Below are 27,038 nucleotides of genomic sequence, written 5' to 3' on the forward strand. Positions count from 1 at the left end.
GGGGACCACGAGCCTGTATGTGATACCAAAATAGATTCATTATTTCGAAGTTACATCAATCTTTCATCGCTGATTCCGTTTGTCTTTTTTGCTTTTAAAAAAATATTAGAAAATAATTAAAATTATTAATATTTAAAAATATAAAATAAAATATATTATTAAATTAAATAATAATTAAGAATAGTAAATTCTAATAATAAGTATCTAGTATATATTTTCTTCGCTTTATTTCTATTTTTTAAACAAATTCCAGGTTGCCTCGTCACGTAAATAAAAGGCGAAGCAAGATTGTTAAAATAATTTACAGTGCTTGATATATATGATCAATTATCAATGATCAATGATTGATGGTTGTTATATATTGATCAAGATATAAATGGCTCATAAGGTATCTGTTTGGTGGCCAAGCAAAGAAAATAATCACGTGCAAATAATGCTTGGTTATAAGTTTCATCTTTCATGTACTTGTTAGATATTCAACAATTTATATATGTATCCATATTAATAAATAATTTATTTTTAGAACATTTTATGATGTAATATTAAAATTTTTGTAATTAAAAGATTTCTTAATGTAACATTTATAACTGTTATTCTTTTAAATAAAGAAAAATATTAATATAAGTAAAAGATAATTTTATATTGCATAATTTAAATTTTAACCTTATACAAAAATTCTTATATATACGTAACATTCGCTAGATATATAATTATTGAGAAAGTATGAGAAAATAATAAATTTAGTGTTCGATGTGTATAATAAAAATAAAATTAATTATAATAAGTTAATAATTAATTTAATTTATTTCTAATAATTTTAAATTTTAAATAAATAAAAATTTGGTTACAGAAAAATTACGTATTCCTCCATTTTACACATACGTCAATTTGGCAATGGACCTCCACGAAGAACTCCAAAAACTGAAGATCATCGCCGGAGCCCGCCCCTGAGCTCTACCCTGACCTTGTTGCACTCAACATCGTCCCTTCCATCGTCGACCTCCTCAACCACGACAAACTGACATCGCCATCGACGTCGTTCAGCTCCTCCAGGACCTCATTGACGACGATGTCCTCGACGACAACAATGAATCGGCTAAGATTTTAGTTGATGCTTTGATAGAGAACAGTGTTCTCGAGCTCTTGGTGTAGATTCTCCATCGAATTAACGATTCTAATCCCGACGACTCTGCCGCAGTTTATGCGACGCTCTCAATGATAGAGAATCTAATCGATGTGAAGCCGACAGTGACAGAATTAGTTTGCGAGAAGACGAAGTTGATGTAGTGGTTGTTCGGGAAGATTAATGTATGATTATTTCAGTGAAATTAAATTAACAAGTTCTGTAATTAGATGTTCAATTCACTAGATATGTAGATGGTTATTTTAATTTTTAATTGGATGTTATTTTGGTTTAATTCAATTTTTAAGTATATACAATTAACAAATGCTATATGGTCATTTTATTAAGTAGTTGGATGATTATTTTAATAACTATGTGAATGGTTATTTGATGGTCGGTGAAAGAAACTGCTAACACCGGAGAAGTGAGAAGATTAATGAGGATGGGGTAACAGACGGTTTGAGAGCGGGTGGTGTTTGGATAAATTTTTGAAATAATTGTTTATTTTTTTCTTTATATATTAAGTCAATTTTAAAATTTATTGTACACATTGTCAAGATTACTCTTGATCTCTTTAACCGAATTCATAATTATTTATATATGAATTTGAGATAAATGCTTTTATTAAAAGCGGTGTATACATTGTCAAAATTACTGGTTATCTCCTTAACCCCTCTAGTATTTCTCGTTCTGAAATATTAATCAGTATTAATATTTTTGTGATATATATATATATATGGAGAGGATCCATGGTTTGGCAGTATGGCGTTGCGTGGTGCGTGTTGCTATAAATAGTTGAAGCTGCTGCTGCAATTAACGTCACATGAAACCTTACACCTTCATTCTCTCTTCTCTCTCTTCGCCCAAATTAATTAAAAGTTAAAACTACTCGCAAAGCTTGCCTTGCTTCTTCCACCGTTTCAATTTCGTCATTCCTCAGCCATGAATGTTATGATGCCTTCACTGGCTGCTACGACGCCGCAAGGTCACAAAATTCAGCCCCCTTTTCCCTTTCTTAATTTCTTCCTTACACATACACACTGCAAATTAAATTAAATTGAACACTCTTTCTGTACTTGTAGAATTGAACGTAATTAAGTAAACGAATTAATTGACGTTAATGTGATTGTATGCATGGACGAAGTGGTTAATTACTGAATGTGGTTATGATGATTATGAATGAAGATAATAGAGGTGGTGGTAGAGATGAACGGTGCGTTCAGAGAAGCTATTGGATTGAGCATTCTGCAGATTTGTCGGTGGAGTCAATGATGCTCGATTCAAACGCCTCTGATCTCGACAAGGAAGAAAGACCCGAAGTAACTGCTTCTCTTCCTTCATTCCCTACCTTCATTTCTCTCTATTCGTTTTCCTTAATTATCTTTAATCTCAATTTTTATATAAATATAAGCATGCTGTTGAATAATATAACTTTTACATTGTCAATATGCAACATTTAAACTTAAATAGAAACAGGAAACATTGGGGCAAGTAATGAATAAATATACAAGAGTACAGAGTGATGCGTTTTAACTTTTAAGTAAACACACAAAAATATGTTATATGTGTTCTTATGCTTGTATATTTTGGGATGTAAACTTATGCCTTTATTATTTCTATCTATAACCAATTATACGGATTATTAATTTTCAACAGCTGTACACTTTCTTCTTATGTTTATATTGCTGGAAACATATTACGTACTATCATTCACAATTTTGTAGCTTTTATCTTTGATTGTTAACTGGCCTGGTCCCCAACACTTTGTTAAGTATTTTCATTTTGTTCATTTTTATGGCCAACATTCGTATAAAAACAACTTTTTTTTTAACTGCTTTATTTGGCCGCGATTAAAAAACGTAGGTTAATAATAAAAATATAAATTATAAATAAAATTGAAGATCTAAGAGAAAAAATAATTATATTAATTATTCTAACTAATAATAATTCAAACGATACTAAATTTCTTAAATTAATATAAAATAATTTTTTTAAAATTTTAATTTTACAATAAACTTTATTCAAAAAAATAAAAAATAAATAAGAATTATTAGACTACAAATAAAACAATCAACAATAAAAATTAGTAAATTAAAATATAAATCTTTAAAATTTAAAGAAAAAGATTATTAAAAAAATTATAAAAATGATAAATAAAAACTAAACTCGTAAAAAATTATTAAATTCACAAAATAAGAAAAAGCATCAAAACAATAATGAACTGAAAGCAGAAAAATAATATTATAAAATTTATAAAAGATAATAAAAATAAAACAATCCTCTAATAAAATATTTGTTAAAAATTTAAATTCTAAACAAATTAAAAAATTAGCATCAAAGTTGAATTAACAATATCAAGAATATAACAAATTAACAACACTTTTTAATAAAAATAATACTTTTCATTTATATTTCGTGTCAAAAAATTTAATACATGACAATCTATTCAATAAACAAGATCAATTGTCTTTATTTAAAAATATTTTAAACGTTTTTATCTAAATCTCTACCAAATTTTATAATGATTTTTGCTTTATATGTCAATTTATATATATAATGGAATTTTTTTTGTGTACGACGTGAATCGCTACACTTACTTATCTGTAAAATTCATATTAATTTTCAACATATTACTTACTAGGGTTTAGCTAATATATTGATATTATTATTAGTAAAAAAGTAAAAATTTTAAAACTTTTATCTTCATAGATACGCAATAAATATTTAAAAAGTTAAACTTTGTGTCTTTTTTAATAAAAAATTTTATAATTGATAATTTAAGAACACATGCTAATTAAATCCTATTTACATATCATTCACAGTTTTATATATGACAAGGAAAACCATAAGTATTTAGTTATTTACTCACATTGAAGCCATATTATAATATTTACCTTATATCCATCTTCTTTCTATGAAAGAAAATTAAAAATGCATATCTTGGCATTTATCTACATCCATGTCAGTAACGATATTTAATATGAAATATAAATTGCTGTACGCCTAATAGCTTGTTCTATATACATGTATGATAATAACATTTTTGTGTATTACATGTGAATTTAGTATGTTCTGTCATTTATATGACATTGCAGTATTAAACTTTGGTAACACAAATTGAATAATATATAGTGAAATAAAACAGTATAGCACTGATATATTAATATTACTAATCATTGAGACGCTGAATTAGCTTTTTAATATTATTGTCTGGTTCATGGTACAGTTGAGGTTGCTATGGCATGAGACATGTATACTGAACAAACAAAAGGACCCAGTAGAAAGTGCTTAAAAAAACAACTAAATGTTTGCACTCTTCCTCCTTTTAGGATTTATTATTTTAGGCTAACAAGCTGTATCTATCAATCTTTCTGTGCCAAATAATGATAAAATCTTAATTTGTGATGATGAAAAATAATTAAAAAAAAAAAGTGCTGGTTGAAAGTTATTTTAATTTATTTTTCAATAAATATACTGTGTAAAAGCATTGAAAACTTCAAAACTTTAAATTTTCAATAAAATATTTTCTTATTTAACACTTTAATAGTTTAATAAGTGCCCTGAGACTAGAAGACATGTCATTTATTGAGAGAACAAATAGTTATTATCATCTATTTTGCTGGTAATTATAATTTGAGCTATAGTTCCTTCTTTTATTTTTTCTTGACTTGGTTATTCGGCAGCTTTCATTTTAGATAATTGAAACAGCATAGGATGAGACTGAGTCTTGCAAACTTCCTTGTGTAACATTTTTCTGTCATAGTGATTTATCCTTTGACCGTCTTTTCTTTATTTTTCAGTTGTTATGTAACTCATCTATTTTTTAATTCACATTACTTAGGTACTGTCTCTATTACCAGCATATGAAGGAAAATCAGTTTTAGAGCTGGGAGCAGGTATTGGAAGATTTACAGGTGAATTGGCCAAGAAAGCTGGCCAGCTGCTTGCAGTGGACTTCATTGAGAGTGCAATCAAGAAGGTAACTATTGTCTCTTACCACACTGTACATTTATGGCTGATACAAGTAAAACTTTTGGTTCATGAATATTTTTCTTTCATCTTGCTAAATAATATTTCTGCAGAATGAAAGCATTAATGGACACCAGAAGAATGTCAAGTTCATGTGTGCTGATGTCACATCCCCAAACTTGCATATCTCTGAAGGATCAATTGATTTGATATTCTCAAATTGGTTGCTTATGTATCTTTCAGATAAAGAGGTGAGCTATTGAATTTCACTTGTAGATTGTCATAAATTTTGTTCTACTGCTGTTTTGTGAAAGAAAGCTATTGAATCATTGACACAGAAAGCTATTGAATCATTGTCACACTTTTTTTCTTATCTGTGTTGTATTATGGCTTGGTTAAGGCTTTTATTTTCCCCTGGCTCATCTCAGGTTGAGAATCTAGCTGAAAGGATGATCAAATGGTTAAAGGTTGGTGGATATATATTCTTCAGGGAATCTTGTTTCCATCAATCTGGAGATTCCAAGAGAAAATACAACCCAACTCACTACAGGGAACCCAGATTTTACACGAAGGTTTGTTCTAAAAGTAACTATTACTTCCCTTGAACCATTTACTTGAATAAATACGAAGTTGACATTGATTTTGAAATCAAATGGAAAGTCTTGGCTTGTATTTTAGAGAATGGACCTTCATATTAAATAAAAGTACCTTTGTGCAGCATAATTGATATTATTCAAAATGTTCAATTGCATAATTAGTGTCATATAAAGGTCTCCCTCCCGTTTTTCATGCAGGTATATAAAGAGTGCCATATGAATGATGAAACAGGGGATTCCTATGAGCTTTCCCTTGTTGGCTGTAAATGCATTGGAGCTTATGTCAGAAATAAGAAGAATCAAAACCAGGCAACAGAGCTGCCTTTCTATTTATCAAATTTTAGCTTGATCAGTTAGCTGAAACTACATGACTTATTTATTTTTTATGTTTTTAATTAATACGTGACAACTCCTTTTATGCAGATTTGCTGGATATGGAAAAAAGTCAGGTCACAAGATGATAAAGGGTTCCAGAGGTTCTTAGACAGTGTGGAATACAGTCATAAGGATATCTTAAGATATGAGCATGTTTATGGCCAAGGTTTTGTGAGCACAGGAGGACTTGGTATGTCTTGAATCTTGATATTGTTGGGTATACGAAGATGGTTTCAAGGCACGATTAGATCGCTTTCTTTAGATAGATATTTGTCTCCACACTTTGTTGCTATAGGGTTGATGACAATACTCTCCCACGATACAATAAAATCAATGAATTTCTTAATTAAAAATAATAAAATTTCTTAACTCTCTTGAACAAGAAAATTAAAAGCACACTTTTTAATATTACAAATTTATAAATATATTTACCTTTCTCTCCTCATATCTTGTAATCCTATAAAGATTTTTTTTCATTCCCTTTAGTTGACATGGAAGACTAAAAGGTTTGATGTTTGCTTGCCAAGTAAAATCAATTCATTACAAAGATGGATGGAAGCTGAAATATATAACATCACATTAAAATGATTAATTCCCTGACTAAGGAGATAGCAAATCCTACATTTCCCGACCTCTTATTCTTAATTCAGTGCTCTTTAGCTTTTTGTCATCATATTTTGCTCTTGGATTGGTTAATATATACTATCTCTGATTTAGAATAACAGTAAATAATGAACAAAGTGATACAGTAACGGATAATGTGTATATTGATTTTCTAATGCATGACTTTATGCAAATTGACTGTTATTTTAAATCAGAAAGATTATCATACTTAGGACACTGTTTCTTTCAGAAGAATGTCAAAGTCTATTGTGCTATTTTGTCACCTATTTATTTTAGGAATCAGGTTGATCATAGCTTTCTGATATTTCTAATATATGGTTGCTTATTGCTTGAGCAGAAACAACAAAGGAAATTGTTTCAAAGTTGGGACTGAAACCGGGTCAGAAAGTATTGGATGTCGGTTGTGGTACCGGAGGAGGTGACATTTACATGGCTGAAAATTTTGATGTTGATGTTGTTGGGATTGATCTCTCCATAAATATGATTTCTCTTGCCATTGAACGTGTCATTGGACTCAAATGCACGGTTGAATTTGAATGTGCCGATTGCACCAGAAAAACATATCCCAAGAATACATTTGATGTAATCTACACTCGTGATGCCATGTTACACATCAAAGTAAGGAACCATCTTTGGTGTTTTAATAAGAACTTGTATTATGTGTAAATATATAATATGGGATACCGTGTAAACAAAACACTCCATCTACTATTAATTAGGATGTGACGAATCTAAGTGGGATTGACATCTCATTCAATGGTGCATGAAGTATAAGTCAGCATGATGTCCCATAACAAAATATATAGACATATCGTTCTTCAATTAGAAAACAATCTATGTAATTCAAAGGATCAGGGAGGTATCACTAAATGCTAAAATTTGGGGATGACAAAAAATATATATATTTAGCTCATTCAGTGCTCATGGTTGAGATTTTGATGAGTATATTTAAGAACAGTGAGATCAAACTTAAGTTTTATCAAATAAATTGTAGTTCTAGATTTTAGTTTGATCGATATTTTTTTTTTTTTTGAGTCTGCTTGAAATATTCTTTCCTTTCATTTCTGAAGCTTATCCTCAGCTATTTTCTGTGGTTTAATGCAGGATAAACCGACACTGTTTGAATCATTTTATAAGTGGTTGAAGCATGGAGGTACACTTCTAATTACTGATTATTGCAAACGAGCTGGAAGCATATCATTAGAATGTGAAGAATACATTAAAAAAGGAGGATATTATATCCATGACATGGAAGCATATTATCAGGTATGGTAGCATACTGTAAGATATTAGTGACAACATAATTTATTCTTGCCTACATTTATTTTAAGACATGTCCCTTGTTTCCTACACAGATGCTTAAGAATGCTGGATTCGATGATGTAATTGCTGAGGACCAAACAGAATTGGTTTGTCAAATACTACAATTTACTTTCTTTGACATTTAATCAAATTATTCTTCTGAAGATACAATAAAATTGTTACTTGTGTGATTTCAGTTCATGAAAACACTACAACAGGAGCTAAATGCCCTTGAGAACAAGAAGCATTATTTCATTGATGAATTCTCTGAGGTGAGTTCCTTGGGGTGTATCTATTAGTTGAGATCATGAAAAGGAAGGGAAGACAAGGAGGGGGCTAGGAGAGTGAAATTGACTCGATTTTATTCATCAAGCCATTCCTTTTCTCCCTTCCCTTCCAAGATCCTAACTCTAAGAGGAACACTTATAAAGTTATATATTTCGAATAAGACTTAGGTGCTGCTTATTTAAATATAATTGTTTCTAATTTCGAAACATTGATGACTGGAATCACTAATTGCAGGAAGACTACAATGAGATTGTTGAGAGATGGAGGGCCAAGCAAATTAGAGGTGCAGCTGGGGAGCAGAAATGGGGCTTGTTCATTGCCAAGAAAAATTGATACTTATTTATCATGATATGTCATGTTATAGCCATTTTTAGTTCAATGTGATTAGAGATTTCCCTATGATATATTTTGGATATTATTCTGTTGTTATTTGTATATTTAGATGGACAAAATCTTTGTGGGTTTAGCACCAGGAGAAAAGCTTTTTATGCCCCCTCTTCTGCTTGAATGTGATGTTCACTTCATTTTATGAGTTCTAATTCTATGCTAAAATCAATTTCAATATCCTGTTTTCAATTGTTTCGGCTTTAATGAAATTGGCCACCTTCAAAAGTAGATGTGAATCAGAGATGGTAGAATACAGTAGAAACTATAATCAGTTCTATGCTAAGAATGGTTCTTGTTTGATTCACATTTTGTTTATTATAAAAGTAGAAAACGTGCTTCTCACTCAGTGCACTTCAATGTGAAGCAAAAATATTATTTGTATGAGACATATGTTTGACATCCCTCAAAAGGTAAAACAAACAAGCTTGAATGATTTGGTTTTGGATTCTTCCTGGGGTTTTAGAATTAACAGAGGGGCTTTAGAAATTGCAACTGAACCAAACTTGTTAAACAGTATAGAGAAAGTGTGATCCCAGAAAGAAAGAGCTAAGGTTATTTTTCTATACTAGCTGTTAAATATCTATAAGGCTAGCCATTATTCATATTTTCCTTCATTCAAATATAAGCCAACTCTAGTTTTTATGCTGGATGCTTAAACAATTAAGCACTGGTTTCATCCGAGAAGTGTTGGAAGAAGCAAATTCATTATGTGCCTCAACAAATTAGCTGATCATTCCAATAAGTAAAGAACAAAATGAATTAATCAATATTCAATACTACACTTTTCCTTTGCACATATCTAACAATTCAATCTCAAAGACATGCATGAGGGTCAGCTTCCTACGGCAATGCTATTACAACTAAGAAATGACAGAGAACAGCATACCAACATAACTAACGCACTTCGGGACCCTCAGTCAGCTTGTTTCTTCGTCTTCTTTTATGCTTGAAATCTTCGGGACCAGCTAGACGAGTAGAAGACGAATTCATCTCCTCTAGAAGCTCTTTTGCCAACTCAACCTTTCCTGATTTGTTTAAATTATTGATTAGCGATCGATAGATGTATATTGAAGGGAGGATCCCCTTCAGTTTCATCTCCCTGAAGCATTTCAAAGATTCCTCAGCATTTCCTGATCTGCCGAAACTCTCAATTAATGCAGTATATGTAAGCAAATCCGGTTCGATGCCATTCTCACTCATTTCCTTAAAATACACAATACACATGTCTGTTCTTCCAGCCTTCCGCAATCCATTCAATACAGTATTATAAGAAACAATATCCGGGACAAAACCAGCTTCCTTCATGGTTGCAAACACATCAAGCATTTCATCCACACGACCTGTACGGCCCAATATATCTAGAACAATATTATATGTGACCAAGTCAAGACTATAGTTACGACTCTTAAGATAATCAAATATCACCAAGGCCTTATCCTTCTGTCCACTTTTGGCAAGGGCGAAAATGATCTTGTTTACAAATGATGTACTCGAACAAGTTATTTCTGATACTTCTTCAATGAATCTGAGTAGCTCGATACAACCATTGGCTTTTGTGAAAGCCTGGGCAAAACTAAGACATGAAGCTGCACTTGGGGATTTAGAGGACAGCAATAATTTCTTGAAGGCTTGACACGAAAGGTCTATGTCACTCTTCTGACTTGCCTCTGCTAAGAAGACAATATACACATTAGGGGGAACAGAAATGTTCCTGTCTTGTAAAGCTTGTAGCATTTGACTCACAGCAGAAAGATTTCCAATCTTGCACATCTTATCAATATATGCAGCATAACCTTTGACACTTGATGCTGCCGCATTTTCAATTGTGGCATGAAATTCCTTCAAGACTTTCTCCGCTGCTATCTCTTTGTCAGGAGATGCCGCTGTTGAAAAAAACTAAAAATTCCCAATGAATTAACTTTTGCTGATTAAATTCCGACAGATTCAAAAGAGATTGACTGAGAATTGAGACCAGAAATGATATATAACTACATTGGGAAGAGAGTCATCACTAATTAGACTAATTAATTGTATGGTTTTCATGAAAAGATTGTTAAACTAATGGTAGTCCAAGACAATAATAACATGTGAAAACTATTTGTATCCAGCTGCGTTTATCCACTAAGCCAAGACACAAAGACACAAAATTATTACATGGAGACAGACATTGTGTTCTGAAATACTGATTTAGTGTATTTTATATCTTTCTTGACAAAAAAGACACAAAAATACTAATAAGAAACACAACTTATTTTTTTATTTTTTCTTTTATTTTTCTTATTAATTTTTTGTAATTACATTTTTTATTATTATATTTTTCTTCCTGAAGCTTTTGTGTGAAAAAACTGAGAGTAAATTGGACTTTTTATATTTAGTTTATATCAAACAAAATACAAAAATACTAATTTTTGTCTTTTTAATGCCTTGTCTTGTTCTCTTTTCAAAACCAATCACAACCCAAATAACACTTTAAATTAGCTGAACAAACATTAGCAGCACTATTCCAAAACTACAAATGCTATACTTGACATTAGGTTAATCTCATTGGATCAAATCCTTTATTTCATTTTACTTTTAATGTCCCAATCATCACAGTTTATGTGTACTTGCAGTGCAGAATATGTAAAAAACAAGACTTTCCAATAATTCAGAGAGCAATGACTACTTCTTCAAAATGAAATTATGAACTTGAATACAAAAATGAAAACAATTAGGAACGGGGAGAAGGTACCAACCAAAGGGTAAGAGGAGGAGAGTGGAAGGTGGAAGGTGAGGGCGGAGTGAAAACAAGACACAGAGAGAACAAGTTGTTGCTGCTGTAGCTGCTGTAGAGAATAACAAAGGAACCTCGAAGTTGTTATATTTGAAGCAATCGATAACATCATCAATGAGCAAAGATTCAAACATGTAGAGTGCAGATTTTGGTACAAGTATGAGAACAACCATTTGGGGGTTCCCACACTATGTGCTCTGCTACGATACCAAGGTTTTTGCCTTCTCCCTTCTCCCTTCTCCCTTCTCACTTCACATTCCCATACCCTCGCACTCAAAATTAATATGTTTTATCTTTATCAAGGTTCTGAGAACCGGACCAGTCATCGAACCGTTCTAGTCACTGGTTCACTGGTTTAATCGGTCCAACTGTGGTTCAACCGAAAAAACCATTTTAGAATAAAATAATAAATAAATTATAAATATACATCCTAAAGTATAATTATAGCTTTTGGTGAAGATTTTCCTACTAATCTAGTACGGTCAACAAGCAACACACTAATAAGATGTAAAACTGATTTCACTCCAAAATGGCTTCTTCTTCTAAACTAACATCAAGTACCAAACTAACATCAAGTGAAATGGCTTCTGCTTCGCGTTAGTCCAATCCAAAATTCCAAATATATCTCAATTGATTTAGTGCAGCAATCTGAAATAAGTTGTAAACATATTAATGAGTGTTTACACAGATCAAGTTTCCATCTCAAACCAATAACAACTTTTAGAGTAATGAATATCATGCTTTTTAGCACAAAGTTATGTGGCTTTGCTTGACTAAATGCTGATTCATGAAAACAAGAGACTAAACAGAGCCAAGAATCAAGAACAATCAGCATCCAGCAACAAACATTATAAAACAAGCATAAAGTAACCACACTAAACCTGAAATCAATAAAGATAAACAAAAATAAAAAATTTTCAATAATGATTTGATTTCTAATTTTTGCAACAGCAAGAAAATTTCAACAAAAATTTTTGAAACTGAAAAAACAGCAGCAGCACAAAATCAATGAGCAGAAGCACAAAACCAGTAAAACACTATCAGAGCCATCGAGCAATTATAAACAGCCACAGCACAATGAAAAATCAAAAAATATGAACCAGTAAAAACAGCCCAAGCCACAGAAATTATAAACAGCCACAGCACAATGAAAAATAAAAAAATATGAACCAGTAAAAACAGCCTAAGCCACAGAAATCAATGAAAATAAAAAAATATGAACCAGTAAAAACAGCCTAAGCCACAGAAATTAAAAACAGCCACAGCCACAGAACATGAGCAAATATGAACAAAAAATTAGGAGCCATCAGCAACTGGTGAACCAGTAAAACACTATCAGAGCCATCGAGCAATTAGACAACACTAAAACAGAGTAAAAGAGTAAGTATTAGGTGTTCTGGTTGATACAAATGATATAACAGAGTAAGTTTATTTTAATACACATGATTTAACAGAGTAACAGAGCAATCAGAAGTTCAAAACCATTAGATACAAATTTGCAAATTTGTAAAATTTCACCCATCAGCAACCAGAAAATTCAAGAGTACAAGACAGATCCATCAACAACAGGAAATTACAATTTACAAAACATTCAGAACCAAACTTCAAACCAAGACCAAAGAAGAAGAATTGAAGAAAAATGGAACAAAAATTGAAGAATACCGAAGAACAACAATTTCGGAACTTCAAACCAAGAAGACCGAGCCCTCGGTGAAGATGAAGACGAGAAGCCACTAACCTGGGTTCCTGCCGAGAAGCCAGCGAAAATGAAGAGGACGTGCCGAGCAACTGAGTTCTGGACACGGGGAAGAGGAAGAAGCGGCGGCGCTGAGGACCTGGGGACGGCGGCGGCGCTGACGACCTGGGACCGGCGGCGGCGAAGAAGGGATAGTGTTCCCTTTGCTTCAGAGTTCAGAGTTCAGAGTTCTCCAGTCCAGGGTGAGTGAGTGACGAATGAATTGGGGGAACAAGTGGGGTTGGTTCGCACTTCAAGGATCTGTTATTATTATTATTATTTTTACAAATAAAAAACGGCGTCGTTTTATTCGAATCGGCCGATTACTAATCCGATCCAATCGATCGGTTCTCGATTGATCCGACGATTTTTGAATTTTTTTTTTCAACGGTTTTGAATAATGGATCGAACCGTTTATATTAGCAGTTAAATTGGTTTGGCGAATCAGTTCGATCCAATTTTCAGAATCATGATTTTTTTTTGTTAAATCCTTAGTTATTTAAAATAAGAGTAAGGTGACAAATTACTTCTAAAGGATTTATATTTTAGATAAAATAAGTTTTAAAAATAAAATATTAATAAAATTTTTAAAATAAAAAATATAAATATATTATTTTTAAATTAATTTTTATGATTAGAGTAAAAAATTTTAATTTAAACTAATTTATTTATATTTATTATCGTAGAAGGTTTATTTAATTTTTTTCAAAAATTAACTTGTCAAAAGTATAAATTTTTAAGAATTTATTTGTTACTTTGAATAATTTTAGTTATTCTTATAAATTTATACATTACTCATGATTTTTTTTTTGTTAGATGATATATTGATACATCATTTAATTTTTTACTTTAAACATTTTATTTTTTATTTTAAAAGAGAAGTTAGGCAATATAAACACTATAACAAAGACACTGTAATGTTATCCCGTATAGAGTACGGAAACATACACTCTGTATTAATAAGTACACAAGAGAGCATAATATTAACCTCTGTTGCTAAGGTTACCGGAGCAATCTATAATAGGAAATGAAGTGGAGTGTTGCATTTTCAAAACTCATAACTCGTCTGAGCCACAGAGCCAGTGACCAGTGCTTGTTTGTTTTTTAGTTAGTTGCGATGTCTATCGACCTCAAACTCTCGCGCTTCAATCGTATTTATCGCCCTTCGGTAACTCTCTCTCTCTCTCTCTCTCTCAAATGTTCTTAATCGATTATTGATTGGGAATTTGACTTCAGGAAGCACTGGAAGGCAAAATCATCATCAAAACGCAGTCTTCAATTTCCCACTATGGAATTCGCCTTACTTTCAAAGGATCCGTCAACATGCAGGTTCACCCTTCTCTTTCGTTACACCAAAAAGACGCAAACTTTATAGTTAGTATTTTATTGAAGCTTTAATTCATGGTTTTGTTGGCCTTATTGTTGTGTATGGTGAAGGTTCGTGGAGGATCAGCTGGTGTTGTTGAGTCACTCTATGGAGTTATTAAGCCAATCCCTATTTTGTAAGTTTGTTTCTTGTTCTCTTACTGTGTAATTTGACAAGCAGAGTGTGAATTTTATTGATGTTGTTGATTTTCTTTTCCTTTCAAAATATGGCAAATAGTGTTAATGATTTCTTGCTTCCTTGTCTAAACAAAATAACAAATTGTAAATGATTTCTACCTTATTCATTTTTGCATATATGATCTTTCTCGATGAGCCAACCGTAATGCATAACCTTGTAATTATAGATTTGCATATCAGTCTGCTTATTTGGGATTTGATTCAGTTTCTATGTGACTGTGATTAACTTACCGGTCTTTGACTAGGTAAATCTTCATGAGAGACGATACTTTATATATAAATATATATAAAACAAGAAGATAGTAATGATAAGAAGAATTCAAGAGAGTACATTGTATCATCTATTGTTTTCTTTTTGATGGTGAAAGTGGGTGGCATTTCTGTTGGTCCCAGATTTATTTGGGGCTAACATTAGTCCTCTAAGTTTGCTTTTAATTTTAGCTGTTAGGTTGTTTACTTTTAGATCCAACTGTGTGTAACTCAACTTGTATTTATGCTTTTAAAATTGGCAAATTATCCCTGTAATTTGTTAATTTTGCGAGTAAACAACCAATTTGGTCCGTGTATATCTTCCTAGAGGAAAATGCGACCCATGACAAAAAAAAAACAGGACAATTTGGCCCTTGATCCTGTTTGTCGTGAGACAACATAGCCCTTTTTGTGAAATCCACCGTGAACTGATAACAAAACTTTCCTAGCTGGCTTGTTATTGTGATGAAATGACCATTTAAGTGCCGTGCTAGAGGGGGGTTAGGATTGGTCAGGACCAATTTGTCCCTCATGACCCCACTACCACCACCCTCCACCTCCACCTAAACCCCTCGCCCTCACCACGGCACAACCCCACCGCCTCTGCCTCCGATGTGTCTTAAACTGTCATCGCTGCCTCTGCTGAAATTTGTGATCTCCAAAATTCTGATAGACTTAATGTTTGATTTGATTTTCAAATTATTATTAAACTTAAATGGCACAATAAAACATTGAGTTTATAATTGTAAATAACAACATCATTGGAATATATTGTAATTGAAAAGAGTTACATTCAATATTGCAATAATGAGTTAATGTTTTTTTTTTTTTTTTGCAAATAAAAAAGTTTAAATGCTTTAGATAAAAACTAGGAAATGGATATTGCCACTTCAATTTTGATAATCCCACTTCTTTTTTCCACAAATTCATAAAAATATACAATGCAAAAGAATCATGTGTGGAGTGGCATTATCAAAAATGGAAGTGGCATTATCATTTCCCTAAAAACTAGTTGGGACCAACATAAACGCCATCGTGAAGTTGTTTGATAACAATTATGCTTTGCATGATCACTTTCATTCAAGCTGATACTTTGCTAATAGCACTCATTAGGAATTTCTGGTGTTACAGAAAGGAAAATATGAAACTTGTTATGACTAACTTTGTAACAGGAATAGGACCATCGAGGTTAAACCTTCTGGAAAGATTGCTTCGGGCACAACAGAGGTAATATATCATTAGTGAATGAATAGAAGTTCTATTTATTACAGTTTTGTCTTTTAGACTACTTATCTTATTAAGGCATGATATCTAGTATCAGCTGTCAAGTGGATAAGATATTGAGCTAGCCCATTGTGTTTTGTTTCCCAAAGAGGTGGGCCTGGTGCATGAGGTTCTTGTTTTGGGGATAGAGGAATTTAACTTGATAAAAAGATAAGCATAACCATATGTGATTCTGCAGAGGTTTTCTCATAATTATGGTGAAGTTCAGTTAAATATCTGATTTCTAGACTTGCAACCATCTGGAAGATTAAGCTTTTAAGAAGCTGTTTTGTTATATGATTTTACCCCTTAATGAGTGTCTTGTCTCATCTGGATTTACTTTCTCATTTTCGCCAAAAATATGATACTGTCCTACGAAACAAATCTGATCTCACTGTTCGAATAACATAGTTGGATTTGTTCTTGCAGTTCCTGTCTTAAGTTGGCTTTTCTGAACAAAATAATATTTGAAATACTATAATGTTCTTTTGAGTGAAAATTTAGTACCATATTTGACAGGTTTTCCTATTAATTTGATTTAACCTAGTTCACTGTGTTCATATTCATTTAAAGGTTTGCAATCTTGTGGCAGATACCATTTTCGGTGACCCTTAGACAGCAAGGTGAAAATTTGGAAAAGTTTTATGAGACTTTCCATGGGGCAAATATAAGTATCCAGGTAATGTAATGGAAGATGCTTTCTTAGCCAACTGATCTACATGATTAAATTTTCACCACCATTCCTACTATTGATTATTGTCTCTCTTTTTGACATTTGGTAAAGAAGTTGGCTTTGATCTTAATCAAGGTTGAATATTTTTACACTAATAAGGTTTGGTGATGCCATATGGGTCACTGATGGTGTAAATTCTTAAAATTGAAAATTGATCAAATTAACTCATTTTACACGTTTAAGTCTCTGTTTTATTTATTTAACTTATCAACTAATTTCGACAGTTGGTGATTGATAGCCTTTATAGTATTTGGTGACTGTAGATGTGACTCGCGGATACTTACATAAATCTTTATCAACAACAATGGAGTTCATTGTTGAAAGTGATAGAGGTATAAGTTCGTTGCAATCAAATGTTCTGTTTTTATACATTTATTCACGTAATCATGATTAAACTACTAGTATTTCTTTTGTTTGTGGATTTTTTCAGCTGATCTTCTACAACGGCCAATTCCTCCAGAAATGGTCATCTTCTACATAACCCAGGACACCCAACGACACTCTCTACTTCCTGAATTAAAATCTGGTGTGTTGTTCTTTTATTTAAGGGTATACTTTCTACTCAGGCTTCGTTAAAACCATTTATCTTATTGCTTTCACATTTCTCATTTACTGTGGCAGATATTAACTTGCTTGTGTTTGTTGGTAATGAACTTGAATAATAGTATTTGCAAACATTTTAATGGAAAAAATCATGAGGTTAATGCTGATGTATTGTTGAATAGGTGGATTTCGGGTGATGGGGAAGATCTCTTCTCAGTGTTCTTTGGCTGGTCCTATTAGTGGTGAGTTAATTGTAGAAACATCTGCAGTTCCGATTCACTCAATCGACATTCAATTGTTTCGTGTTGAGTCCATTCTTCTTGGGGAGAAAATTGCAACTGAAACATCTTTGATACAAACGACCCAGGCAAGTGATACAAATTTAAGAGCATTTGAAATTAAAACAATGTTTTAACTCCCTTTCCATTTATCAGATAGCAGATGGAGATGTATGCCATAATTTGACTATACCTATCTATGTAATACTTCCACGGCTTCTGACGTGTCCAACAACTTTTGCTGGGTAAGTGTCTTGTTCTTGATAATTTCCTTTCAGTGTATTGCACAATAGTAATTGTTGCAACTTTTTGCATGTGATGTGCTCAAGGATACTCAGTAAACTGTATTTCCATTTCATAAATAACCTTATAATAAATTGTTTCATATTTGCTTGCGAAAATTCTTGGATCCTACACTGCAAATCTTGATGGCTAGATGTCTATTGTTTTATTTTATTCTTTCTCTATTTCCATGCAGTCCCTTCTCAATTGAGTTCAAAGTTGCCATTGTCATAAGTTTTCAGTCAGAGCTATCTCAACTGCATAAGAAGACTGACTCCAGAACTCCAAAACTTTGGGTAAATTCAGTTCCATTTTCCCCAAATGGCAGTTCATTTATCATTTATTGTTCTTCACTTTATTAAGGATCCTTTTGTTTTCCAATTTCCTTTATGAAATTTCAGCTAGCAATGGAAACATTGCCGCTCGAGTTGGTTCGGACAAAGTAAGGTTGTGTATAAGAATGCACCAAGCTATAGCAGCCAGCAGGCAGGAAGTGGATATATTGTTTGATATAACATTTGAGTTGGTTTCAAGTGAATTGGCTTTGCATTTCATGTACTGTAACTTCCCAAGATTTGGAACAGTGATACTTGCACTAGATAAGTCTCATGTAGACTTTACAGGTGTTGATTACAACCATATAAACTAGATTAACACTCGTGCGATACGCAGAGAGCTAAATTAATATTAATTATATTATATAGTAAAAATATAAAATGCTATATATATTGTTTATGGATATATTAGATAATATGTAAATTAATATTAAATTTAGAAATTAATTTGTAAAGATATTGTACAATATATTTATTTATTTTGATAATTTATATATGATTCAATAATATTATTATCATTCAACAAAAAAAATGTAAAAAAATATACCGTTTTAATATAGATAATAATTGTGTTTAATTGTTACTTTGTAATTTAATTGAATAATAATATGAATTAGATTTAATTTATCAAGAAGTTTAAAAATTGTCTAATAGCATATTAAAATCAATTTAAATCTTATAATGGTTGATGATAAAAGACAAATTTAAAATTTAAAAAAAAATTCGAAACTTAAGAATTATAAAAAATAAAATTATACATAAATTATACTATAAATAATAAAACATTCAATTGAAATTTATTTATTGGATTTTATATAATTATTTTTTATTTTTATTTTTTAAATAATTACTTTTTTTTTGTTTTTTAGGTTATATTTAAATGCTATGGTACATTAATAAAACTATTAGATAATATATAAGTATAAATATTATTAATATTTTAATAGTTAAAAATGACATTTAATTTTTTAATTTTATTTTTCATGAATCATAATAACATGTATATTGTTATAACTAAATAATATTAAAAAATATAAATTGTTGAAAGAAAAAAGAAGTAATATATATGCGACAAAGATACTATATAACTTATGAATATAATTATACAGAAATAGAAAAATTAAGGAATGCAATTACACAATCACCTAATATATACATTTAGCAAATTAAAAAAATTTATCAAATTCTAGTTGTGCAAAAAATTAACAAGGATGAAGAGGGAGAAAGAGAAAGATGTATGAAATTATATGAGAGGAGATAAAAAAAATGTCTGAAATGAATGTTGAGTTATATAGTAAATATAAGAACGAGTGATGAGTATGAAAGGAGAAGAAAAAGAATTAGATTTTAATTAAATTTATATATATTAAAAAGAATTAATATTAACATTAAAAGCAATAGTGTAACCTACATAAAAATAAAGGATAAAAGAATATGAAAAGTTAAGGTTTAAAAAGAAGTAGATACTCTTATGAAGATTTTATAATTGTCATCATGTAAAAAGATATTTTATTTTGATTATTAGATGATAGATTCTAGGACTTAATTTTTATATGCTATAAAAATATTACCTTTGTTTAAAGTGTGATAAAACAAATAAATTACACTTTTTGAATTATCATAAGAAGATTTTTTTACATCTTCGTTAGAGTAGTTGCCTTAAAAAGAATCCTATAATATTATAGAAAGATAGATTATTAGGAGGAGATAAAAGTACCATAAAAATCTTATGGTATAAGATAAAGATAGAAGATTATCCTATTTTGAAAAAAAAAATCTTATGTAACAACATAAAGTGAAATCAAATGTCTAAAAATGATTGTGAAACTATTTTGTGTAAGTAATAAAAAAATTCAATTGAAGTTTATTCATCTAATTTCATATGATTATTTTTTATTTTTATTTTTAAATAGTTAGTTTTGTTTATTTTTGTTTATCTTTTTAGGTTATATTTACATATTATAGTACAATGATAAATTATTAGATAAAATACCAGTATAAATATTATTAATATTTTAATAATTAAAAATGATATTTAATTTTTTTATTTTATTTTTTATGAATCATGACATATATTTTCAACAATATTATTACAACTAAATGATATTAAAAAAGTATAAATAGTTGAAAGGCAAAAAAAGTTATATATAGGCGACAAAGACAATATATAACTCATGAATACAATTACACAAAGAAATAGAAAAACTAATGGATATACTCACCTAATATATACGTTTAACAAATTAAAAAAAATACAAATAAAAACTATAGTTATCTATTAAATTCTAATTGTGCAAAAAGTTAGTAAAAATTAAAAAAAAAAAAGAAGAAAAAAGAGAAAGAAGTATGAAATTCTATGAGAGGAGATAAAAAAAAATATGTGAAATGAATATTTAATTTATATAGTAAATATAAGAGTGAGTAATGGTATAAAAGGAAAAAAAATAAATTAGTTTTTAATTAAATTTATATATATTAAAAAAATTAACATTAACATTGAAAGTAATAATGTAACCTACATAAAAATAAAAATAAAAATAAAAAATAAAAAATATGAAAAATTAAGATTAAAAAGAATTTTATAACATAATATAAGACATGTTATTATAAAAAGATAAAAATATAATAAAAATATTACAACATAATATAAAAATAGAAGATTATGCTCAAATTGTATAAATTAACCATCTATACTATCGTAATACAATATTAAAAAATTAAAAGACTAACCATATATCTAAAAACTACTTTTAACTTTGTTTTAATATATTACTAATATATTACTAATATATTACAACCGCTGTGATACATTCAGTCAACTCACACATATAACTCGAAAGAAATTTATTATATATTATTAATTTTATAATTAAAATATATTATGTAATATTTTTTAATTATAATTGAATTAAAATTTTTTACTTCAAAATTAAGAAGGCATCTTTTTTTTTCTTTTCCCTTTTTTATATTTTTTCTTTTCACTTATTTAATCTCTCTTATATATTATTATTAATTAATAATTATTAATTTAATAATCAAAACATATTAATTTTTTCATTGTAATTGAAATTAAAATTTATTAAATATTATCAATTTGATAATCGTAATGTCACATAATATTCTATATCATTTTAATTAAAATATTTTTTTTAAAATAAAAAAATTTTCTTCTTTTTTTCACGCACTTTATTTTTCTTAACTTTTTAATCTGTGTCATAATTTTTATTTATTTTTTATTAAAATGCTACTCTTTTCCAATTATTTATTCACATGCTACTGTTTTGCCACAGTGATACATTATTTTTTCGTTCATTACATAAAAATCTTTAATATTTATTACAAGAGCTTTGCATATTTTTAAAATTTTATAATAAAAATGAAATATTGAGATATAATTTATTTTAAAAACTTATAATTTTATAATATTATTACGGATAAAAATACTAATAAACATATTTTTAAATATAATCAACTATGTTATATTTACATGAAAAATCAATCACCAATTAGTCACATTGTATAAGAATATGTAGCTAGTGTTTACCAAAAAAAAAAAAAAACGATTATATTGCTACAAAAAAATTATTGTTTGGCTATTATAGGCTTGAGTTTGATATAATTACGATAGATTTTATTTGGGTGATGGAATGATACGTGTGAAATAACATGTAATATTATATACAAAATGTATAGTACCGCTTTTAATGTTTTTTTTTGTTTTTCATGGTACCCCGTAACTCGATAGATCAAGAACTAATTCGTCGCGGTACTTAGGGCTGGAAGTGAGTCGAGCTGAGTCGAGCTAGACTAAGCTCAAGCTCGGCTCACTAAAATTGAGCTTGGCTCACGACTCTACTCATTAACAATCGAGCCTATTTCTTAAGCTCAAGCTCGACTTACCGAAAACTTACGAGTTGGCTCAAATAATAGAAATATAAATACAAAATTTATAATTTTATATCAATAAATTATAACTTATATATTTTAAAAAATATTTAAAAAGAACAATTTTATATATTGCTTATCTATCAATAAATATAAATTTTTTATTTATATCCTACATTAAAATTATATGTAATAAATAAATATAAAATTTTAAATAATTAAGATCATTAATATATATAATTATATATTACTATTTCATATGTATATATATAATATTAAAAGTATATTGACTTACTTCCAGCCCTAGCAGTACTGAACTCCATCTAAGGGTCTGCCGCTGGCCAATGAATTGCTGCATGCATAAAGCGGGATTCAAACCCTTGACACTTGCTTAAGCAGACTAGTGAACTAACCACTAGACCAACCTAACTTGGTTGTACCGCTTTTAATGTTTATGGAGCACTTTTGAAACACAACAGCATCATCCTTCCATGACTTTTGTTTCAGTACTTGAAAAATATCGGTGGGCCTCCTGGACCTGTTTTTTTTTTTACGGTATTTTTTAACCCGTTAAAAACTAATCTGTCACGTTGTTAACTCACTAGTCCGTCTAAGCAAGTGTCGGGGGTTCGAATATTGCCTTGTGCATGCAGCAACCCATTGGCCAGCGGCAAACCCTTAAATAAAGCTCAGTACCACGACGGATTAGTTATTGACCTGTCGGATTAGGAGATACCATGGGAAACAAAAAAAAAAATCCGTCACGAATTTAAACTTCATTTAAGGGCCTGTCTAGCTAGTGGGTTACTACATGCACTTAAAGAACAAAGGAGCACTAATTCTGGACAACATATTCGTTTTACTTTTCTATAGAGTTATTAACTAAGGTGAACTGAGTGACTCAATGAGAGAGAAGAAAAAGGGAGGAAAAGAAAATTGAGGTGTGGAATGCTTGGTTACAATATCTTCGGACTGTCTGGGAGTAATGAAGTGCAAGGAAACGACACTAGTATGGATTAGAATTTTGATAAAATACGTAGAACAAATTATTACATTAAGATATGGAGCCAACCAAATTAACATAATTGGTACAAGGTGATTGTCGATGGCAATGCTGGTTGTCTTCTCTTATTCGGTTAATGGGTCATGTTTTGTTTTTGAGTAAATGGTCTTTGAATAGTTTTTCCTTTATACTGAACTACATTTCCTCCACAATCTCGTATGTTGAGATTGAGATTTGAACTTGCATACTTATTTTAGGTGTTTTGAGATTTATGCCTTAACTTACTCTTTCTATGTTGATATTCTTAGAACGATATAATCTTGAAACTGTAACATAAAGAAGGCAACACATTTATGTAAAACACAAACACACATTTTACTTATTGTGAGAAACACCATTGTTCAAGTTTCCAAACCAAAGCATGGAAACAGAAAAAAGAGAAAAACGTCTTCCTCATTCCAATGCCACATCATTACTTTACTCAATTGAAAACTCAAATAACATTGAATGTTGGTACTTCTCACCACGTCTAACCACAACAGATGGGAAATTTGGCTGGTTTATGGCATTAGGGAATCCCTGAGTCTCCAAACACAGCCCTGCATGCTTTCCATATACGGCGCCTCCTTTTCCGTTAACGCCATTGACATAGTTTGCCGTGTAAAACTGCATGCCAGGGGCATTTGTCCACAAGTTTAGCACTCTTGAACTTGAGGGATCTCTCACTTTAGCAGCATGTTTTAAACCTGCTTTCTCGTCACCACAATCAAGCACATAGTTGTGGTCGTATCCCATTCCAACCTGACCAATGGTGTTGCCTATTCTACTCTCAGTGGTAAAATCAAATGGGGTGCCCTTCACCGGCATTATTTCGCCGGTTGGCACAGTGTTCTGATCGACTGGGGTTACATGATTTCCCCATATCTGAATGGAATGGTTAAGGACGTCTCCTGAGTTGTGGCCAGCCAAGTTCCAATAGGTATGCTGAGCTAAGTTAATTATGGTGGGCTTGTCCTTTGGTACTCCTTCCATGTCAAGCCTCATAGTTGTTCCCGAAATGAGCGTGTAAGTTGCAGTAACGGTAATATCCCCAGGATAACCTTATATGGCAGTGAAAAAAAAATATGAAAAAATAAATAGATAAAGAGAAACAAAAGGGCAGAATAACTGAGACACTCAAAAGTAAGAGGAAGAAAGAATAAATAATACCTTCCTCTCCATCATGACTGTGATATTTAAAAGTAATTGATGGGGTTTCACCCTTTTTATATTCAACAACCTCCCATACCTTCTTATCGAACCCTATATTTCCTCCTAAAATTGGAAAACAGAAATGGATCAGGCACCCACAAATTTTATAACAAAAACAAATAGCTGTCTTAGAAAACACTTGTGCTTTTAGGCTATTTCAAATTCTATTCCATAATCATGTAATGTTATTCGTGAAAAGAGTAAAAGAAGGTTTATCCAAGAATGTTAGGTGGTCCACCTCCAGCATTGTTGAGAACAGCTATACAAAGTATTTTTGTAATATATAACGAATCCTTAGACTGATGATCAGCATTACAGTGTTTAGAGGAGTAATTTCCTATAGAAAATGGTCGAGATTTAATGCCATTTCAAAATTCTATTGGAGAATTATAGTGTTAGTGTACAAATTGCAGCTTTGTTTATTGCCGACAAAGCATCTCTCAACCATGAGAATCCTTTCTTGCTTTGCCATAATTTTCAAAGCTGACTCTTGCAACAGATAGTCAATCAGATAGATATGTTAAAGTCATAGTTCGCAACCATAGAATTAACATGATCCTAACCAAAATGCACACAGATATGAACATACTAAACATGTGGAGCAGAGGATATGTAGAAATCAAGAGTGTAGAATTGATACCATGAAGACTGTTTGGGGGTTTGTTGAGAGGCAAAGAGTACTCAACCCCATCAAGTGTAAACTTTCCCTCCTTAATTCGGTTTGCTACGCGACCCACAATGCAGCCGAAATAAGGAGCAAGACCTTTCTGCATGCATAACAAATTCGACAAATCAATCATCAAAATAAAACTGAGAAACCAAATTCTAGCCTATGAACATGTCAAATCATGGTGGATTGTTGTCGACCATGATTCAATATTTTCTTGCAATCCACTGTATCTATCAGAAAATATAATTATAAAATTAATGTCTATAAAATAACATTCTACCAGGAAGAAATTGGAAAAAAAAAAAAGGAAAGACAAATACTAATAATTGTAATAATATCAATCGATCCCTCCACTATATGGATAAATGTAACTTGTCAAGGCCTTTCAGAAACGCATGATTTCAAACTTCAAACTTGAAAAAGAGAAACACAATGCACATCAATTAGATAAAAAACCAATCCAATCAAATGTATAACTAAACTAGCAATTGCGATTCAAATCATGATCCATTGAAAAACAAAAAATGAGGATTTGCTTAATTTTCACCTGATATGATTCAACGGAATCGAGGCCAAGAACAACGTCAGACAACGCCCCTTTCCACACAAAAAAATAACACAACTCAGTTTCTATCTTTGATAATTTAAGGAAAAAAAATGCATGCAACATCAAATTAGTTTAATTCATGAAGATTTTGAATGAAGATTAGAGGAATTGAGAAGGGAAAAGGGAGAGAGGGGAAACCATCTTTGCCGGGAACGGAGAGGGAGATGATGGTGCATCCGAGGTTGGTAACTTTGACGTCCATGGTGCCATTGTTGAGCTCGAAGATCTCAGGTTTCTGGTTCTGATCGGCCATTGTAAGGGAAGGTGATTGAATCGCCGGTCTCACTCACCGAGTCACTGAGTTGCTAGGTGGATGTGACGTAACTAAATGAATATACGCTTTTTGTTTTTGATGTTGTACTCATGAATTGAGATTATGAGGTGTCAGGTTATGAATTTATGATTTCGTTTGGATAATCATTTCTCTATCAACAAGGGCGTATGCTGTTTGACTGTTGAAAAGATCAATAGCAGTTTTTTATTCTTTTGGGTAAAGTAATTTTTTTTGGGTTGAAATTTTATAAAAATTTTAAAAATATTTTTAAATTTTATTTTAAAAGTTTTTTATTTAAAATTTGAATTTTTTAAATTTTGAATTTTGATATTAGAAGATAAAGTGTAATCTTTTATTTTTAAATAATTTTTTTTATTTTTTTTGTTTTATCTATGAAATAAATAGTGAAAGATTATACTTTATCCTCTAAATTAAAATTCAAAATTTAGAGGATTTAAATCTTTCGATTTGTATCAAATACATTTTCGATAGCTAAATTTTTAAAAAAATTAATATCAATCAACAATAATACATGACAATTATATTTGATTTGCTTGTATTAAAAATTATTCTGATGTAATTGTTGTTAAATAAATTCTAAATTTTTTAAAATATTAGTAGGAATATATTTAATACAAATTAAAAATTTTTGAAATAAAATTAAAATAAAATAAAATTTAAAAATATTTTTAAAATTTAGATATATTTTAAAAAATTTTGTCAAATTTTAAGAAAAAAAATACTTTACCTTTATTCTTTTAATTTTGGGATTAATCACGCGCCTTTTATATTCATTCCTAACTTGTTTCTTGAAGTAGAGGGGTTTTTTATTATAAAATTTTATTTTTAATTTTTGTGTTGTAAATTTTGATATTACTTTAAAATTGTTTTTAATTGAAAAATGAGTTGAAACTATTTTTTTTTAAAAAA

General features: G+C 30.5%; 4 protein-coding genes across 7 annotated transcripts; 2 read left to right on the forward strand and 2 right to left on the reverse strand.

Annotated features, from left to right (window-relative positions):
• Nucleotides 1-1,916: 1,916 nt before the first annotated feature.
• Nucleotides 1,917-8,762, forward strand: LOC130982876 (phosphoethanolamine N-methyltransferase-like). The gene is made up of 12 exons (XM_057907004.1): nucleotides 1,917-2,108; nucleotides 2,309-2,442; nucleotides 4,965-5,102; nucleotides 5,206-5,343; nucleotides 5,521-5,664; nucleotides 5,887-5,997; nucleotides 6,112-6,253; nucleotides 7,025-7,305; nucleotides 7,792-7,953; nucleotides 8,043-8,096; nucleotides 8,187-8,261; nucleotides 8,512-8,762. The coding sequence occupies exons 1-12, from the start codon at nucleotides 2,066-2,068 to the stop codon at nucleotides 8,608-8,610; spliced, it is 1,521 nt and encodes a 506-aa protein (XP_057762987.1). The 5' UTR covers nucleotides 1,917-2,065; the 3' UTR covers nucleotides 8,611-8,762.
• Nucleotides 8,763-9,348: 586 nt separating this feature from the next.
• On the reverse strand, nucleotides 9,349-13,401 carry LOC130983257 (pentatricopeptide repeat-containing protein At1g11900-like). 4 transcript variants are annotated; one of them, XM_057907465.1, is made up of 4 exons: nucleotides 13,176-13,401; nucleotides 12,008-12,085; nucleotides 11,400-11,805; nucleotides 9,349-10,547 (listed from the first exon to the last, which is right to left on the reverse strand). In XM_057907465.1, the coding sequence occupies exons 3-4, from the start codon at nucleotides 11,608-11,610 to the stop codon at nucleotides 9,559-9,561; spliced, it is 1,200 nt and encodes a 399-aa protein (XP_057763448.1). In that variant the 5' UTR covers nucleotides 11,611-11,805; nucleotides 12,008-12,085; nucleotides 13,176-13,401; the 3' UTR covers nucleotides 9,349-9,558. The 4 variants fall into 4 exon arrangements, with proteins under 4 accessions (XP_057763448.1, XP_057763449.1, XP_057763451.1 ...); XM_057907468.1 differs by having other exon boundaries at nucleotides 9,350-10,560; nucleotides 11,400-11,489; nucleotides 11,608-12,085; XM_057907466.1 differs by lacking the exon at nucleotides 12,008-12,085 and having other exon boundaries at nucleotides 13,176-13,395.
• Nucleotides 13,402-14,106: 705 nt separating this feature from the next.
• On the forward strand, nucleotides 14,107-18,910 carry LOC130979672 (uncharacterized). Its single transcript, XM_057903158.1, has 11 exons — nucleotides 14,107-14,340; nucleotides 14,409-14,501; nucleotides 14,610-14,674; nucleotides 16,157-16,211; nucleotides 16,840-16,926; nucleotides 17,228-17,312; nucleotides 17,411-17,506; nucleotides 17,706-17,894; nucleotides 17,962-18,046; nucleotides 18,280-18,379; nucleotides 18,485-18,910. Exons 1-11 carry the CDS (start codon nucleotides 14,290-14,292, stop codon nucleotides 18,527-18,529), a joined length of 951 nt encoding a protein of 316 aa, XP_057759141.1. The 5' UTR covers nucleotides 14,107-14,289; the 3' UTR covers nucleotides 18,530-18,910.
• A 4,746-nt stretch (nucleotides 18,911-23,656) lies between these two features.
• On the reverse strand, nucleotides 23,657-26,230 carry LOC130982029 (uncharacterized). The gene is made up of 5 exons (XM_057905846.1): nucleotides 25,973-26,230; nucleotides 25,775-25,824; nucleotides 25,198-25,324; nucleotides 24,516-24,620; nucleotides 23,657-24,406 (listed from the first exon to the last, which is right to left on the reverse strand). Exons 1-5 carry the CDS (start codon nucleotides 26,085-26,087, stop codon nucleotides 23,784-23,786), a joined length of 1,020 nt encoding a protein of 339 aa, XP_057761829.1. The 5' UTR covers nucleotides 26,088-26,230; the 3' UTR covers nucleotides 23,657-23,783.
• Between the last annotated feature and the right edge of the window lie 808 nt (nucleotides 26,231-27,038).

Source organism: Arachis stenosperma, chromosome 5 (assembly GCF_014773155.1).
Source record: "Arachis stenosperma cultivar V10309 chromosome 5, arast.V10309.gnm1.PFL2, whole genome shotgun sequence".
NCBI lineage: Eukaryota > Viridiplantae > Streptophyta > Magnoliopsida > Fabales > Fabaceae > Arachis > Arachis stenosperma.

Bases quoted from the DNA above. Each gene is read 5' to 3' on its own strand.
- LOC130982029 (XM_057905846.1), bottom strand. From the start codon at position 26,087: ATGGCCGATCAGAACCAGAAACCTGAGATCTTCGAGCTCAACAATGGC. The intron at 25,325-25,774 runs GTGAAAATTAAG...TTATGCATGCAG, and splicing joins ATTCCGTTGAATCATATCAG to AAAGGTCTTGCTCCTTATTT. The intron at 24,621-25,197 runs GTATCAATTCTA...TTCCAATTTTAG, and splicing joins ACCCCCAAACAGTCTTCATG to GAGGAAATATAGGGTTCGAT.
- LOC130979672 (XM_057903158.1), top strand. From the start codon at position 14,290: ATGTCTATCGACCTCAAACTCTCGCGCTTCAATCGTATTTATCGCCCT. The intron at 14,502-14,609 runs GTTCACCCTTCT...TGTATGGTGAAG, and splicing joins AAGGATCCGTCAACATGCAG to GTTCGTGGAGGATCAGCTGG. The intron at 16,927-17,227 runs GTAATGTAATGG...TAGCCTTTATAG, and splicing joins GGGCAAATATAAGTATCCAG to TATTTGGTGACTGTAGATGT.
- LOC130982876 (XM_057907004.1), top strand. From the start codon at position 2,066: ATGAATGTTATGATGCCTTCACTGGCTGCTACGACGCCGCAAG. The intron at 2,443-4,964 runs GTAACTGCTTCT...CACATTACTTAG, and splicing joins ACAAGGAAGAAAGACCCGAA to GTACTGTCTCTATTACCAGC. The intron at 5,344-5,520 runs GTGAGCTATTGA...GGCTCATCTCAG, and splicing joins TGTATCTTTCAGATAAAGAG to GTTGAGAATCTAGCTGAAAG.
- LOC130983257 (XM_057907465.1), bottom strand. From the start codon at position 11,610: ATGGTTGTTCTCATACTTGTACCAAAATCTGCACTCTACATGTTTGAA. The intron at 10,548-11,399 runs GTTGGTACCTTC...TTTTTTCAACAG, and splicing joins TCTCCTCCTCTTACCCTTTG to CGGCATCTCCTGACAAAGAG.